The sequence below is a fragment of the Urocampus carinirostris genome, chromosome 2 (genome assembly GCF_059441175.1).
Source record: "Urocampus carinirostris isolate Australia breed hairy pipefish chromosome 2, RoL_Ucar_1.0, whole genome shotgun sequence".
Lineage (NCBI taxonomy): Eukaryota > Metazoa > Chordata > Actinopteri > Syngnathiformes > Syngnathidae > Urocampus > Urocampus carinirostris.
The window spans coordinates 24,827,001-24,844,708 of record NC_142350.1 but is presented as its reverse complement, the minus strand read 5'-3'; the positions used below and the strand labels follow the sequence as shown (position 1 = coordinate 24,844,708).

Here is a 17,708-nt window from a genome sequence, read left to right as displayed (position 1 = left end):
TTAGGTAATCTTGAAAAACTATTAATTTAAATCGGAGGTTTGCAATTTACAGCCTGTGGGCCATATGCGGCTTGCCAAACTTTTTAATATGGCCCACCAACATAAACGGTTAATTATATTAATTAATTATATTAATTATATATATATATATATATATATATATATATATATATATATATATATATGTATATATATATATATATATATATATATATATATATATATATATATATATATATATATATATATATATATATATATATATATATGATTCCTGTCCAAACCAATCAGATTCATCCTGGAAACATGCACCTCCGATGGAAGTGGCTATCAAGCATGATATATATATATATATATATATATATATATATATATATATATATATATATATATATATATATATATATATATATATATATATATGGTATAATGTACTAATAATAAACATTTGTTGTTTTTTTAATGGCAGTCTTGTTGCCAAATTTCATGAAAAAAACAAAAACCTTCTGTACAACAAACCGAAACGCCGGGAAATGCAATCCGACAAAAGAAGGCAGGGGGGTGGACTGATAAGTTACGTAAAAATAGCAAACTTTTTGCAAATATTATTGGTTTTGATGACATTTTGATTGTGGGCGAGCTTTATGGATAGAATGTATTATTTTACCAATTTCTGTGTGTTGCATTCTATGATAATAGGAAGTCTGAAATGTTTAACTTCATAGCGGAAAAATGCAAAGCATGGGGACGTTTTGTTCTGATGAAATGCCTTGGTGCAACTCAATGTTATTTCAAATGTCTGTCAAAGATTTAATCAGGGACAGTCACCTTTGTTTACATTGTCCTCTCATTTCGGTCGTTTGTTGGAATGTTCCAGATTCCTATAGTCGCCGAACGCAACATTTAAAAAACTTCTCTCAACTTTATGGGGGTTTATGACATAAAAAGTCGTAGTGAGGTGTTCGATTACGCTTAAAATGATCCAGCAATAAACATACATGTAATAGAATGAATGGTTGCGAGGTAAAAGACCCAGAGCGAGTGATTTAAGGCAAAGTAATGGAAGTGGGAGGGGATGGCGAGCCTGAGGTTGGGAGACGCTCCCTCCGAGAGTTCACAGCTGCTTGTTGTCATGGAGGAGCGAAGATGGCGCTCCTGGGCCTGGGCAAGCGTGAAATTAACCAACATTTCACCATTCAAACCGCTAAATGGATAGCGCTCGTGCTTGTCACTTTCCTCGTTGGATTCCACACTTGCTCGCGTTATTTTGGAGGTAAGTGCCCCCCTCCCTTCTCTCTGGAACGGGAACACTTGACACATGCTAATGCTAACGCTAGCTTAGGGGGGTTGTGTTTTTTTCCACGTTACGCTTATTCGATTTCAAATGGTTGGCTTCTGGAAAATAAGGAACGTATATTTTGAAACGAAGCCGCTTAACGTGAGCGTCGTAACTGTTTTTGGAGTCCGTTTAGCCGAGCCGCGTTGAGGGGAGTGTTTACATGTTCCCCGGGCAGCATACTTGAAAACGGCGTCAATTCAAGCAGGATATTTTTCCGGTTCAGATTCGGATTAAAGTATGGATGCAATAATTTTCCTCTTGTGATCCCAAGTGCAACGCGTTCGTCATATTTAAAAAAAAAACTTGGGATGGGGGAGAACCCGGTGCTTGAAATCATTGAAAATGCTCCAATTTTAATGTTGCGTTTTCGAGGTTTGGAAAGTGCTTAAATTTAAGGTGATGTGCTTTTACATGCTTGAACTTGTTGCCATGTTTCTTATGTCAGGTGTTGGGCTAGGGTTAGGAACTATGGTTTAAGCTACTTATCAGGGTATTAAACTGAATTTAGGGTTTTGAAGTTGATTATCAAGGTTTGGAAAGTGCTTGAATTGTAGGCGAATTGGTTATAAATGCTTGAAATTGTTGCCATGTTTCTGAGGTTAGGTGTTGGGTTAGGGTCAGGAGCTAGGTTTTGGGCTTCAAGTAAGGTTTTTAAACTAATTGTACATTTCCCCCAAAAAATGATTGTGGCCAGGGTTAGAAACTATGGTTTAGGCTCCTTATTTGGGTGTAAACTGAAATCAGGGTTCTAAAATAGGGTTGGCGCTAGGTGGAGGTTTAGGGTTAGAAACTAGTTTGAGCTCCATGTTAGTGTTCCAAACGGAACGTAGTGTTTCGAAATGGGTTTAGAGCAAGGGTTACGGTATGATATAGGGTTGGGACTAGGGTTAGATGTAGAGCTAGGTTTTGGGCTGAAAGTTAGGGTTTTAAATCGATTTTATGGTTTCAAAATAGTGTTGGGGCTGGAGTGAGGGTTTAAAACAAAGACTTTGGATCCGGTTAATTTAATGAGCCCTAGATTTCTTCCTTTATTGGTACTGTGAAAAATGAAAATTGGCTTTGTAAATACTTAAAAAGTGCTTGAATTTGGTCATGAAAAAGTTGTCTGAACACAGCTTTTTAGGTATTTGTAAGGAACTCTTACTTTTGGCTTCTATGGAGAATACATCATTGGACTTGGAAGGAAACATATCTTCCAATTGCAAGTAACTCTTTTTAATGTAGACCTTTTTAATCCGGTTGTCCTGTTCTTGTTGGTTGTCTTCTTCTTCTACTACTACTACTACTACTACTACTTCAATCAATCAATCAATCAATCATTAATTTATGTATTCATATAGGCTAGTTATCTTCTTTGTGTACACATACAAATATCATTAAAATGCATAACAGAATGCCTAAAAGGGAGTGGGGAAAAATAAAACTTGTTAAATCCCACCCTTTTTTTCATATATGGTTGGTTGGTTGAATTCCTTAACCTCTTGGAGCACCAATGTCCTGTTGTGTGTCTTGAGCAAGTATAGCCTGGTTGCGTCCATCCTCTCCAGGCCAACATATGTTTCCACTGCTCTCAAACGAGGGACCTTTTACGTGTTAGGCAAATAGGCTAACCATTGCACTACAGAACTTAAAGTAAATAACATTTCCTGCCACTTTTTTTCAAATTGATCTTCTCAGCTGGTGTAGTTCAAAGGCATCTCATTACAAATAATAATAGTTTTGTATCAGTAAGAAATTATTCATAACTGTGTTACTACAGGTAACAGGTCGATTATATTACCTAGTGACTCGTTTACATGTATGTGTGTATATATATATATATATATATATAAAAAACTAGTTTTACCAGCAGTGGTAACAGAATTCAATACCAAATAGACAATTTCATCACAAAAATAAATGAACAATGTAAGAACAAGTACCAACAATGGCAAGGACAAAAGGCCAATAATGCTAAAAGGATAGCCATACATTGAAATCATAATAATACATTTTTTGAAGCGCCTTCCTGATATCTGATATGAAATAAAACAGACAATAAATACAACAGTCAAAAAAGGGGGGGATGTGAGGCAATTCATGATGGGTAAGCAAGTCTGAAAAGGTCTGGATTGGACGATGGACATAGGAGCAGACTTCCCAATTATCTAAATTATTTTCGTTATGGACCAAACAATGAACTTTTCCTGTATATCTTAAGTACCATTTAACAACTCTTGCTGAATAAAAAAAATATCATCGCTTTGACAATCGACGGTTTAATTGGAACATGTTGTTCCTGACATCTGCCATGATTCTATAAAAACGGATGTATTTTGCAGTACCAGCTTGAGCAATTTTTTATTACGACAAGCCTCATGTGAAATTTTACCATAAGCAATTACACCAATTTGATGAAACTTCTTTGTAAAGTGGCATAACCAGTTCAACACAAAGAGTCACCGCAAACTGACAGAGCGCATGTACTGTGTTTTATTACTTTTATTATTATTATAATTATGCACGAGAGTGTTGTTTACATACAAGGAAATAACTCTCAGTGACAATTGACGGACATGTTGGCGTTTTGCCAGCTTTTTAATAGACGCGCGTTTTACTGCTTGATTCTGTACGGCATGCTTCTCTGTGCTTTGCCCTTTTAGGTGGAGATTCATGCCAATGGCTTCTTTCCAGCGGACGTTACTTGGGGGAGAATGTTTGGCAGCCTTATGGCTGCATGATGCACAAATACAAACGCTTGTGAGTCACTCTTTATTTGTGCACGCATGCAAAGACAACAGGCAAGAGTTGATGCGCACCTTTAACACAATGCGCGTCTTTGTGCCACAGAGAAGCCAAAAGCTGCCTTTCCAAAAAGCGAGTGGCCTTTATGGGAGATTCCCGAATCCGACAACTGTTTTATTCCTTCGTCAAAATTATTGAGCCCGGCCAAAGGGAAGATGGGAACAAGGTATGCTTGGACAAAATCTTCACAACAAAAATGAGTTGAGAGTGTTTGATTGTTTACTTCAGGAAGCTACAATATTTTTTTTTTATCACTGGTGTGACTTAGTTTTGTTTGGTTTGTTTGGCTACCGTAAATTCCGGACTATAGAGCGCACCTGATTATAAGCCGCACTCACCACATTTCGGGAGGAAAACCGATTATGTACATATACAAGCCGCACCTGTATATTAGCCACTTGCGCCCAAATAAAAAAAAAACAAATTAACCCATACCCGATACAGTCCAAAAAGCACAGCCGGCAATATGAACGGAAAATGATACCGGTCCTTAAGATTTAATGCTGACCTGCAGAGTCCGGGTGCCAGTTGAAAGTAACCCAAGGAAAAAAGTGTATATTTCTAAAGGTAAGGGTTGGTAAAATATATACAGTGGAACTTCGGTTTTCGAACGCCTCTCAGTTCGAACAAATCGGTTCTCGACCAAAAATGTCGAGAAATTCTTGCTTCGCTTTTCGTTCAAAAAATGGGAGTTCGAACGTCGGTACGCTAGGGGCGATGCTGAGCAGCGTACGAGTGTAGATTGCCCCGATCCCTCGTGAAGAACTGTTGTCACGTGAGCGCGCACTTCTTTTTGCTTTCGTATTTAATATCGCTGAACGGAGTGTTTTAACCCCTAATTATGCCTCGGAAGAAGTTCGGTGCAAGCAGCAAAGTTGCTACAGGTGAAAAAAGAAGAGTAGTGCGTACAACTATTGCATTTAAGAAAGAAATAATAGCAAAATATGAAGAAGGTGTGCAAGTTTCCGATCTTGCTATACATACAGCATGGCTTCTGCTGAGCACCACAAAGGTAAGAAATCCTATTCATAATTTTTTTCTTTATCCTTTAACTACTCACCACTTGTTGTGGAGACCCGGGTGCTAAATGACGTGTAAACGACCTGATTTTTTTATTTTTGCGTCATGTGCCTGTCTTTTTGCAATTTGCATGATGAGGATACGTCTACGTTAATTTAATTTGTGCACAAGCTAAGAAGTTGCAGTCTTAATCTTACCTTTTATACTCGAGCGCAGCTGGCGGCCGTTATAAAAATTACATAAATTGGCCGCATCACTGAATAAGCCGCAGGGTTGAAAGTTTGGGAAAAAAGTAGCGGCTTATAGTCCGGAATTTACGGTACGGACTTTCATGTACCACTACTTAGAGAATTTCGCCTTGTCCCAGCTACATATATTTTTTACACCCCAAATACTTCCTTCGTGCTTTATTTGAGGGTAAATAGATAGCCTTGACAAGCCCTGTCCTTGTGCCAAAGATGTACGTTTACCTTTTTTTCATATTGGGTAAGTCTTGGATTAGGATTTTAGGCAAATTTTACAGGAACAGTAAGGGGTTAAACCAGTGTCTGAAATAACGTCTGCCCGGACGCCTGGGGCGTGCATCTTTTACGTCAGGCGTACAACTTACACATTGTCTCTGCCCGGGTTGGCCGACAACTTTTTCAAGACAGAAAATCTTTCGTTTTTATTTTATTTATTTATTTATTTTTTTCAAATCAAACGTTTGCTTTATTCCGATTTCGAAATCTTCGTTTAGTTTTGAAATTTCGGAGTTTCGGTTCGTTTGGCAATTTGCATACTCGGCAGCCAATCAGAAGCTTGCATCAAATAACTTCCTGCTTTCGGACTTTCCCGAGCGTTATAAGGTCGTGCATTTGCATATCATTTTCCAAAGTGGATGCACAGAGAACACAAGAAAAATTGATTAGTGGTTAGGAATCAAGTCAAAACCCCAGCCTCAGAAGAAATATTCAAAAGAAGCTAACAAAATTGATGACGCTACAAAACGTAAACGTACATTAAAGCATCGTGGAAAGAGGAGTTCACGTGGCTTGTAGCAGTCGACGCAACGCAAACATTGCATGAATGAAGATGAGTAAATACAGGTACATACTGATGGCAGATGGAAAACAGCGACGTCACATACATGCAATGAATGTTATAAGTAGATTTATAATAAACTTAATTTTAAAGTGTTGTTCTGTTATCTATTCTGATTATCAATCTTTAATACTTTGCAATAATGTTTTTTTATTTTATTTTGCGATTAGTCGTCTTATTGTGTTTCAAGTTGTGAAAAATGGAGCAGGCAACTTTATGGCTGGGCAGGCAACTTTTCAGAGTTGTCTGCCCTGGTGTCTGGTAACTTTTTGTCCTGAGTTTCAGACACTGGTTAAACAAATGCTCCAGCCTGTTGAAATGGATTGTTCTTTGGTTTCAGTGTATAATGGAGTATTTCATTGTATAATAATTGTAAAAGGTTAAAAGTTTGTACTTCACAGATTTTGTGTACAGGTTCTTTTTGGAACATAACCCCTGTGATATTTAAAACATACAGGAATGGATAGAATACATTTTGGGGTTTTGGAAAATAACACATCTCCAAAATGGCTGGCACTTGAGCATGTTTTTTCCCAAAATATATACCCCCCCAATTTTATTTTTGAATTTTTTAGTGCTTGTGCCACTCAAGTTTACACGTGTTTTTCTTTGTTTGTTTTTTAAGTAGTTTTTGCTTCAATTCCTTGTGATCAACACACAGTCTTCTCAGAAATAGAAATGTATTTGTCAACTGGAGTCATGGATGAGTTGCCCTGGAAAAAATGCGTTTGGTTCAGTTTTATTCATTGTTGTAGATTTTACAGTTTCAGAGGATGTATTGTAAATCAGATTCTTTCATAAAATGTCCCAAACAAGACTGTCTTTGTGTTTCATGCCTGGCGGAAGCATGCAAACATTGCCTTTCAAGAAAAGAGCTCCTCTCTGTTTGTGGTAAGCTATTTTTGTCCCTTTATTCATTTCCTTCTTATCTCTACTGTGTAGTCATCTAAGATTTCTTTTGTAGGACTTTTTTTGGTATCCCGAGGCGAACAACTCAATGAAGGAGCGTCTGGTTTCATGGGCGCAAGTAAGTGAGGATGTGGATTCTCTCGGCAAATCCGCCGGCCTTAACATTTTGTAACGTTTGCCGTTGCAGGAAGTCTCGGCAAAGCCCGATGTCGTCATCGTAGGCGCTGCAACGGTACGTTCTGAAAATGGTAGGCGCCGCCCACATTTTGCTTCACCCTGTGTCTCCATTTTCCTCAGTGGTCCATCAAATTACGTGGTGGCAGCATTGAGACGTTACAGCAATACAAAGTTAACGTGACCGCTATAGCTGTTTACCTGGAGAGGTTGGCCCAGCATGCAGAGGTCTACTGGGTTCTTCAAGGTCAGCTTTTAATAGCTTGGAATATGGTCGCTGGCTTGTTGCTTCACCTCAGTGATAAATTTCCCATGGCTGCGCAAATAACATCTATTGATGAATTGCTACTCACTTAGCACTTAGAACACAGGTGGGGATACTGGGCCGCCAAATGAAAATGGTTTCTGCATTATGATTGGTTAGGGTTAGAGGGTTGGTAATCATTCATTTTTTTGTGGATGTTGCCTTCCAAAAAGGACCCTGGATAGTCAAATTCTGCAAATTAGAAACCTGTATTTATGAACCACTCGAACATACATTGAAACCAGAGAACAAACCCGATTTACAGGCTCAAGCATTTGTTTAATAAATAAAAGTACTGTACTTTGTTTTACAAATAACGTCTGTCCTATCAAATTACAATTTAGAAAAAAAAAATGTTGCAGCTAGGACGATTTTAGGACAAACACTTTTTTTTACCACAGATGATATTTTACAAAAATGCTTTTACCATTCTTTAGCACTGTGCTTCTGAATTCTTTTCTGTTGCACACCTACCCTACTTCCAATAATTAACTTGGTAACAACATGGTAATAACCTGAAAAGTTGTTCTTTTGGAAAAGCATATCAAACTGGTAGCACTTTGCACTAATTGATAACTAAAAAGTAGCTCTTTGCTTGAAAAAGGTTGGAGACCCCTTGCTTTAGCATGTCGGGAAGTCGAACTGTGTCAGCAGTAAAAAGCATCTTCCTCTGCCTTTCGGGCTTGGCCACAGGTGTTTTTGTCGGTCGAGAGAGTTTTGACATGATGGCCTTAAGAAAAACTCGAAATTGAAAAAGATTTGCATGTAGGTTTATCAAGCTGTTATACATAGGTATACAACTTAGACCCCAACTTCATTGACGCGCAGACAGCAAAGGGGCGGGGCGATGGTTTAGCCAATCAAAATGCACGACTAAAATCCCCGTAGTATTAAAAACTCGAAAAGTAAACTGTGATACAGCGAGGGATTACTGTACTGTTATTGCATTTTTACTTTTCAGAACCAGTCAACGAGGAAGTTTTGAGAAAGGACCGTAAGGTGATCACCAATCAACAGTTGGACCTCTACAACAAAGCGGCGACGGATGCTCTTGCTCCCGCCAAACGAGAAAACCGCTCCTTGGTCAAACTGCTTGCCGCCTCGCGCGAGGCCGCGCTGGAGACCATGGCGCAGTCGGATGACGGCCTGCATGTACCCGAGGGCACCAGAGAAACTGTAAGTGATTTCTCCCCATGAGGTTTCTCTTCAGAGCTGAGTGGTTAGTCCGTCGGCCCTCGTTGCCGAGGTTCAGGGTTCAACTCCAGCTGCTGGCCTCCCTTGCGGAGTTTGCATTTTCTCTGGGAACTCCCGTGTGATCCCACATTCCAAATTATCCCTAGGTATGAATGAGCGTGTGAATGTGTGTATGTCTCTGGCTGGCAACAAGTCCAGGGTGTCCCCGGTCCACTGCCCGATTGCTTCGTTCCAAGCCCCGCGGAAAAAAAATAAAAAAATAAATATCATAAAATAACATGCACGATAAAAACTAAATTAGAGGCACATCATGGTAAAAAACAAACAAAGAATAAAGGAAATAGTAAAAATATTCATTTATCTTTAAATGGCCTCTTTGCTTACTGGTTCTCAACAGTGTTTTTTGCCTGGTGTTTCTTGAAAAAGTGATCCATAGACGTCTGCTTTTGATGGTTTTTGAAAATCCTTAGAAAATGTTCTCGGCAAACATCATGACGAACGATAGCCAAACTTGTCAAAACTTTTTCTGGGTGATTTCTTTCCCCAAATTCTGAGACTTGGTGGAATGTTTCCAAAATGTCTTTTATTTGGGATAATGGCTGCATCCTCGTCGTCGTCTCTGAACTCCTGCACGGCTGTGTGGGTTTTCATACCTTTTTCTTGCTTTGTTTCGATGGCCAGAAAAGTTGTTTTCCTCTTCCTTTCTACTCGTCCACTTCTCTGCATGTCTTTCATGTGGTCATTGTAGGGTGATAGCTCTTTGTAGCGGTACCATACACTAGACTGTTTACAGAGCGGAAAGGGGACACCAAAAGCATGTCAGGATTCATGCATGCGCACCAAGTTGCCAGGTACAACTCTGGGAGCGGCGAATGAAAAGGCGTACTGTACTGTGTCCTTAAACGCCTTTGTAACTAGAGGCAATATTTTTCCCGTTCTGGTAATTTGTAACCTAAAACTTTTGTATGTAGGGATACTTGTAAGTAGACGTAGCACTGTGTAATCGACAGTTTTGCCCAAATTGCCACATTTCTCCCTTTTTCCAGGGCGCCATGGTGCTGATGAATGCCGTGTGCAACAAGATTGAAAAACCCATCGACGGCTCTTGCTGCCAGACAGTGCCGTCGCCCAACCTCATCCAAAAACTGGCAGCAAGCTTCTTTGCGTCCTGCGCGCTGGTCCTCCTGGGCTTCCACATCCTGGGCACCAACCGCCATCCCCGCCATGTGCCGCAGGACGTGGAGAGCCTGGAAGAAAGAAAGCCGTCGACCGCGGCCAACCCGCCGGGTCTAAAGGTGCCCTTCCAGGCACTGTGCAAAATGGGCCTCATCATGATCTACTTTTACCTCTGCGATCGGGCTGACTTGTTCATGAAGGAGCAGAAGTTCTATACACACTTGACTTTCTTCATTCCTCTTATTTACATATTTGTTTTGGGGATTTTCTACAGCGAAAGCAGCAAGGAGGTAAGTCCTACAATTGCATCAGCTTCTTTTCTTCGGTTCTAATTTGTTGGACCACCCAGACCAGATTACTGAATCGGGAGCAAACGGACGAGTGGAAAGGCTGGATGCAGCTGGTGATTCTCATCTATCACGTATCCGGAGCCAGCGCCGTGAGTTGCCTTTTCCGAGCGCGTGTCAATGTCACATTTAAGTCCTAGACTGAAGTCTAAATGCACTTGTGTCTATCAGTTCATTCCTGTGTACATGCACATACGGGTGTTGGTGGCCGCTTACCTTTTCCAGACTGGCTATGGGCACTTTTCCTTTTTTTGGCTCAAAGGAGACTTTGGACTCTATAGGGTGTGTCAGGTGAGACTACACAGGGTGGAAGTAGTGTAATACAGTGGTCTGCAACCTTTTTTCGTACCACGGACCGGTTCTCTCTGCCCGGCTCATTAATTACATTTGTTTTGACTATCACAATAATAATACGCCTAAATCCACTGCATAAATATTAGAGCACTAGGGAACATAGGAAAAGGCATGAAATGTTTTTCTCATTACCATCATACTATTTTGACTCACGGTACACAATGTACAACCTTGTTTTTAGCTGAACTCTTTCCCAAAGTTGAATGCCTTTTCCTATGTCCTCTACAACCCCTGTGGTCTAATAGTGAAGAATCAACACTGTTACTACTGCGATTCTGGTTTGATAGCCGTCACAGCCTTTGTTGAGCAAATGTGGTCAGGAATACTTGTGGATTGATCTATCATTGCTCAAACCGTACTACTCAGTGTAATGCGCAGCCAAATTTTTTAGTTCATTTTGTGGTGGAAAAATGAAAATTACGGTACAAGTTAAAAAAAAATGGGACCATTCTTTTTTTTTTTTTTTCCTGTGCAGCCTGGTACTAAACGACCCACAACCTGCCACCGGTCCGCGGCTTGGTGGTTGCTGGCCACTGGTGTGAAAACAAAAAAATTCAAGTCTAATATTACTTATTGTTTTTTTTTGTTTTGTTTTTTAATCCTTCCTCATTTCTTTAGGTGCTTTTTCGTCTGAACTTCCTAGTATTAGTGTTGTGTGTGGTGATGGATCGGCCCTACCAATTCTATTACTTTGTCCCACTGGTCACCTTTTGGTTCGTGGTCATCTATGCCATGATGGCCTTCTGGCCTCAAATCTTGCAGAAGACCGCCAACGGTAAGCGTTTAGGAACTAGGACTGAACCACTATAAAAATAAATCAGATTTTCCTTTTGGATAAAAAAAAAACCCCACCTCAAATAAAGGGACACTGTGTATTATTTGAGACATCGTTGTATTGTGTCATTCAACTGAAAACGAGTGCTAAAAAGAACAAGGAAGAATACAAACTATGGAGACCGCCAAGTGACCAAATTTTTTCCTCATTTTTGCCTGGGTTATTGCTAGGTTTTTGTTTTTTAGAGCTATCTGTAGCAGCAAGATGGCGAACAATTATATCAGCTCCTTTTAGGTGAGGCTCATTAGATGTTAGATTAATGCAAAAGTCTTAACCTAGTAGTATTTTAAAAATGTAAGTTTAGATGATTGCTATTGTATATTTGCTCATTATTTGTAAACACGTGTATTTTACAATGACGTTTCTTTACCACTATTAAGCGCTACATAGCGCACACTGTCTTTAAACTTAAACAATAATCCCAAAAATATACCTACAATAGATTTTTATTTCGCACATAATTTGATTATTATAATCAATCAATTCAAAACATTTTCTGTTCTCCTACCGCATGACATATTCATTAATATTTGTTTATAAAATTTAGATTAGGCGGCTCAGTGAACGACCAATCACGTGGGCAACTTGCAAACATTACATTGAAAAAAACCCCCAATAAAGATGAAAGGTAATGTGTGATTGCTCATTTTCTTGAGTCCCGAGCAATTGTGATGTCTTTCAGATGAATTAAACAAAATAATAAAAAAATGAGGAGGGTATAACACTGTCAGTGGCGTCCATACTAAAACTTGAGGCCTATTTGCTGCGGCCTGCAGCATAGTCTAAAACGGGTCTGCTACCTCTTTCAAGCTAAGAGCTACTTTTTAAAAAATTGCACAAAAGATGCAGATAAACAATTAACAATTGTGAAAGGTTCAACATTTTTTTCATGAAATTATAAAGTAAATTTATATATAAATATATATATATATATATATATATATATATATAGTTTCTAAACAAATGAAAAACACAACAATGATTTAGAAATAGGTTTTTAATTACGTGGTCCATTTATTTATGCGCTTTATATTTACAATATTAAATATCCACCTTTAAAAAGAAAATTAAAATAACTTCAGCTCTTTCGAAGAGGTTAAAATGTTAACTTTCTTGTGGTCTTGTGTAATGTGCAGCCAGCAGCATGTGGCATCTGGGCGTCATGGTCAAGCTCTTGTTCCTTTTAGTGGTTATCTGCGTTTTGGCGTACTCACAGGTGAGCTTATGCGAATGCCCCAATGTCAAAACCTCTTAATAAATGTAATTGTGCCATTCCATATGTTTTCTCGTTCACAGGATCTCTTCTATAGCGTTTTCTCCTGTTGGCCCTTCTCCAAGCTCTTTGAAGTGAACGGAAGCGTCTACGAGTGGGCATTCAGATGGAAGCTGGACCGATTCGTACGTCAAGTCCAAAATGTTGTTTTCTGGCCGAGGAGGGGCTCAAACTTGTTTCAATGCATAACAGGCGGTGATCTACGGCATGCTGTTCGCCTTCGTCTACTTGGTGCTGCAGAAGCGCCAGGTTCTGTCTGAGGGGAAAGGAGAGCCGCTGTTTTGCTCCTGGATCTCCACGCCGCTCCTCTTCTTTTCCGTCGTGGTTTTTGTCGTAAGAGCGCTCACTGAAACTCTCATCGTGACATTTTTCCTGTTCTATTTTACGAGCTTCCTGAAACAAAACGCCAAAGTACTAACACTTGTTATTGGTATCGACTGATATTAGGCCATATTTTGAGGCGCTGATAGTTATGACGGCCATCGATACTGCTATTACGCTAAGGTTCGTACGGGTTCTTGAAATTTTTGAAAATGCTTGAATTTTAATGTTGTGTTGACGAGGTCAAGAAAATACTTGTATTTTAGGTGAAATGCTGGAAATGATTTCCATTGCCATGCTTCTTGGCAGTTTGACTCGATACACCACGTTTTTAAATTAAGAAAAATTAAAAAGTATTTAAAATGAAGCCAATGGTGGCTTAAGACCTCATTAACGAGATGTCAATGAAGCGTTGCTACCTCCTACTGTTGCATCTAGGACGACAAATACCGGCATTTTCCCGAGATGCTGCTCACTAAGAAAACTGTTTCTTTTGGCTCCCAAACGGCTCCTCAGATTTTTTTTCTTTTTTTAACTGATATATTATCAATAACGATAATAACATTATTCACCAAATTATTTAATATTTCATAATTTTTGCAGGGAATCAATGAAAAACACATGAAATATATATAAAAATATTTACAGATCTTCCAAAAAATTGTAAAATACAAAGAAATGTTAAGTTTTTTAAAGACTGAACAGATTCAAAGTCCAACAACAGCACAAAAACCCTGAAAATTCAAGACTATAACATAAATTAAAAATATTAACACTTAAGTGCTATAAATAAATGACAAAATGGAGAAAAAGAGCTATTTACAATTCTTTTTTAACTATTTCTGACACAGATCTTTAGAAAACCAATGTATAAAATATAAATTAATATAAATAGAACAAAAAGCAAAAGATCAGCAGTCAATTAAAAGATTGAATGCAGTCAGATCAATCAATATCACTAATATGAGTCTAAATTTGGCTACTTTTTCTGCTTTTTACACAATCAAGTCTTTTATTGTCTTTGAGGTTGAACTAAATTTTTAGACAACACCTATAGAGTTTGTAAACGAGTGTGACATATTGAAGCTGCATGTGCATTGTTGAAACAGAATGGCAGAATTCATGTCAGTTTATAGCAGCCCATTAACAAAAAATAATAATGGCCCCCAGAGGGCAGCATTTAGTAGTGCTTGTACACTCCCCTTACCTACTTCTAGTTTGTAGCCTTTAATTGCCAAACGGCAATTTCTCTTCAAATTCTTGAGCTGAATAGCTTACCGGGTACATCTCTTTCACACATTTGCTCTTTTGTACTACGTATATACATAACATTTGTATCTACTGACAATCTTTTCACCTCACTTGTAAACAAAAAAAGATGGTCACGTCAACACTAATCTCCTCCCTTCATTCCAGTCCTATTCGGTTTGGGCCAGCAGCTGCAAAAACAAATCCGAGTGCAACGAAATGCATCCGTACATCTCTGTGGTGCAGGTACGTTATCGCCATCTTTCCGTCACGGTGACACTCGCCCTTACATTTTTTCTTCTGCTCAAAAAACAGATCTTGGCCTTTATTCTGATCCGGAACATTCCTGGCTACGCCCGCTCTGTCTATAGCTCCTTCTTTGCCTGGTTTGGAAAGATCTCCTTGGAGGTTAGATGCTCATCGAATCCATTCTGATTGTCTTTTTCTCATAACACATAAAAAAACCCATCTAATACAGAGGCCTCGAACTCAATTTACCAAGGGACCAATGTTCCCTCTAAGCTTGTTTGCTTTTAAAAAGACATGAGTAATGTATTATTATTATTACTATCCCTAAGACATTAAAATATAGAGACACAGTTAGACAATGTAGCTGTGTTACCTTTCGATTACGTCAATGTTGCCATGCAAGTTTCCGTCTTCTTTAGAAAAGCGTCTCTTTTTGCTCTGCTCACTAAAAGACTTGGGTCTTTCGGCACCCACATGGCTCTTCAGACTGTTTTTTTTTTACATAGGGGAGAAATAAAGTGAAAAAATGAACTATACAACAATGAAAAAAAAAAAGAAAAATAATAAAGAAAACGAGAGTGAAAGAAGGAAAACAAAAAAAAGTAGAGGGAAAATTTTTTGTCGACTATCGTTGCACCCCCTAATGTTGACGCCCTTGTTCTAGTAGGTTAGTGAGCCTTTTTTGTCCCCCCCAGCTGTTCATTTGCCAGTACCACATCTGGCTTGCTGCGGACACCAAGGGCATCCTGATCCTGATCCCGGGCAGCCCTTCCCTCAACATCCTGGTCAGCACCTTCATCTTTGTCTGCGTGGCCCACGAGATCTCCATCATCACCAACGACCTTGCCCAGGTAGTCATCCCCAAGGACAGCGCCACGCTCCTCAAGAGGATCGGGGGCCTCGCTGTCACGGCCCTCCTCGCACTTTTCCTCACCAGGGACCGTCAGAGTGAGCCCGGGACCTAAAACCCTTCTTTTTTTTTTTTTTACCCCTCCCTGAAAACTGCTGTCATAGTCGCACACTGAAGAACACTGACATTCATCTAAAGAAACAACTCTTGTACGTTGCAAAGGAGAGAGAAGGTACTTTTATAAAAAAAACAAAAATACAGGCCCTATATTTCTTGGAGCGGCTTCTCGACTCTCCGTCCACATCAACCAAACTAAAAAAAATATATATTGTTTTCTATTTTTGCAATTATGTACAGTGGTACCTTTCATACGAGCAACTCTTAACTCAATAATTTCGTTATACGAGTTTTATTTCGAACAAAAATCTTGCTCACTATCCGAAGGAAAATCCAGTTCACGGGCAGTGCCGAGGCTACCCCTAAAGACTGCATACTGCCTCTGTACAGCCAGCTTTGCTTTGTCCAGTTTGCACATCCAAACTACTTCATGGTTGAGAGATCCCTTAAGCGTGTGGGTGGTCAGGATGCAACTCCTTCTCCACTTTTGAAAGTCGCTGGCCTGCGCTTGGGTCGTGGCAAATTTGGCACCAGTCTGTTCCTTTATGTTGTGGGCACAGTTCTTTAGTATTTTTTATGTTTTCCCATATAGAAATGTTTTATGGCCGACACAATTTGAAATGATCAAAAAAAACTATAAAATATGTGTGTTTATATTTATATATATATTACATAATATATAATGTATGAATGAATGAGTTGAGAGATACTGTATGCAATCTGTCACTCTTCCTCGCAAACCTTTGTTTAGGCGATTGCGTCCGGGGCAAGTGCTCATAATGAACCTGCATTTCATCCGTTGATATCTCATTTATCTTAATACTGTATTTTTGTTGTTCAATTATGATTTGAATGGGTTTTTAGTGATCAAGAAAATCTGTTTAGTAACTCTTTTGAGTTCACTTTGATGCTTTTGGGAGGTCGGGAACGGACCAATTAGTTTTTAAATGATTTCGTACGGGGCAAATGAGTTGGCTACACGAGCAATTCGAGCTACGAGCACGATCCTGGAACAAATGAAGCTTGTATGTAGAGGTGCCACTGTATTATATTTAAAATGAAATATTATGGACCAACTACTAGCGCTTCTGATCAAAACCAGGACTACCCTGGCTCATTTTTTTTCATGAATAATCCTTAGCTCAAAGGTACTGTACTTTGGTCACCTGCTGTAGCGCTCAATTTCTTTGTGGTATGTACAGTATTTAATTATTTAAAATGATGCTTCTATTTTATACTCTTTATTTTTTACATTTTGCGCAACAAGGGGTGAGGAAAGACGTCCGTTTGGTAGATTTCGTTTCTGTGGTAGAAGATGCACTGGTTAACCAGCACAACAACTAACTCCAAAACTTGACTCACAGTTCAACTTTCAGCTTTTCCTTGCTAACTTTTAACCAACATGCACTGACTGGGCTTAAAATTGTTGATATTTTCTCCTTTTTCTTGATTAACATTATGATGTTTGCCTCCATCTAGCAGGATTTAGCACTTTTATTAAATGAGTCCACGTGCAGCTGATTTTCTGCACTGACAAAGATTTCTATAAAGGAATTTTTAATATTTTATCACCGCGCAATGTGTACGAGCTTTACAGGAAATTGTTTGAGATATTTCATTTTGTATTCGTCATGATTTAGGTGTCAATCACTACAATTTCTGTCTGTCATCACCTCATTGTTGAGTCCACAATTCTGAACTGTGTTGAACTTTTCAGCAGCGGTACTTTTGACTTAAATGTCCTTTTTTTTTGGTAGTGTAAAAGCAACAAATATTTATACTGTTTGAAATATGTTACACATGATTTGTGTGATGTCTTAAAATGTGAAATGTATTCATATTATAAATTGCCTTTACTCTGCTGTACATATTGATGATGACTTCATAAAATGTGCAGTTTGAGAGTCTGGTGTTTATTACCTGTGAGCAAAAGGAGGGTGGCGATATGGTTTTTAACATCTCATCTCATCAACTGCACCGCTTATCCTCAGTAGGGTCGCGGGGGTGCTGGAGCCCCATCCCAGCTAGCAGTGGGCAGGGGACACCCTGAACTGGTTGCCAGCCAATCGCAGGGCACACGGGGACAGACAACTCACTCGCTCATTCGCACCTAGGGAAAATTTGGACCGGC

At 39.1% G+C, this 17,708-nt stretch overlaps 1 protein-coding gene across 1 annotated transcript; it reads left to right on the top strand.

Moving 5' to 3' along the window:
* The first annotated feature begins 884 nt into the window (after window positions 1–884).
* On the top strand, window positions 885–17,479 carry casd1 (CAS1 domain sialic acid O acetyltransferase 1). The gene is made up of 18 exons (XM_088329562.1): window positions 885–1,273; window positions 3,982–4,078; window positions 4,169–4,289; window positions 7,073–7,117; window positions 7,191–7,253; window positions 7,323–7,367; window positions 7,433–7,556; window positions 8,575–8,789; window positions 9,854–10,273; window positions 10,333–10,422; window positions 10,502–10,621; window positions 11,303–11,459; window positions 12,656–12,735; window positions 12,816–12,917; window positions 12,985–13,125; window positions 14,530–14,607; window positions 14,677–14,769; window positions 15,306–17,479. Exons 1-18 carry the CDS (start codon window positions 1,060–1,062, stop codon window positions 15,573–15,575), a joined length of 2,475 nt encoding a protein of 824 aa, XP_088185688.1. The 5' UTR covers window positions 885–1,059; the 3' UTR covers window positions 15,576–17,479.
* Window positions 17,480–17,708: the final 229 nt, after the last annotated feature.

Excerpts from the sequence above, each read along its gene's own strand:
- casd1 (XM_088329562.1), top strand. The coding sequence starts at position 1,060 with ATGGAAGTGGGAGGGGATGGCGAGCCTGAGGTTGGGAGACGCTCCCTC. Across the intron at positions 10,274-10,332 it reads ACAGCGAAAGCAGCAAGGAG|ACCAGATTACTGAATCGGGA; the intron begins GTAAGTCCTACA and ends TGGACCACCCAG. Across the intron at positions 14,608-14,676 it reads CGTACATCTCTGTGGTGCAG|ATCTTGGCCTTTATTCTGAT; the intron begins GTACGTTATCGC and ends CTCAAAAAACAG.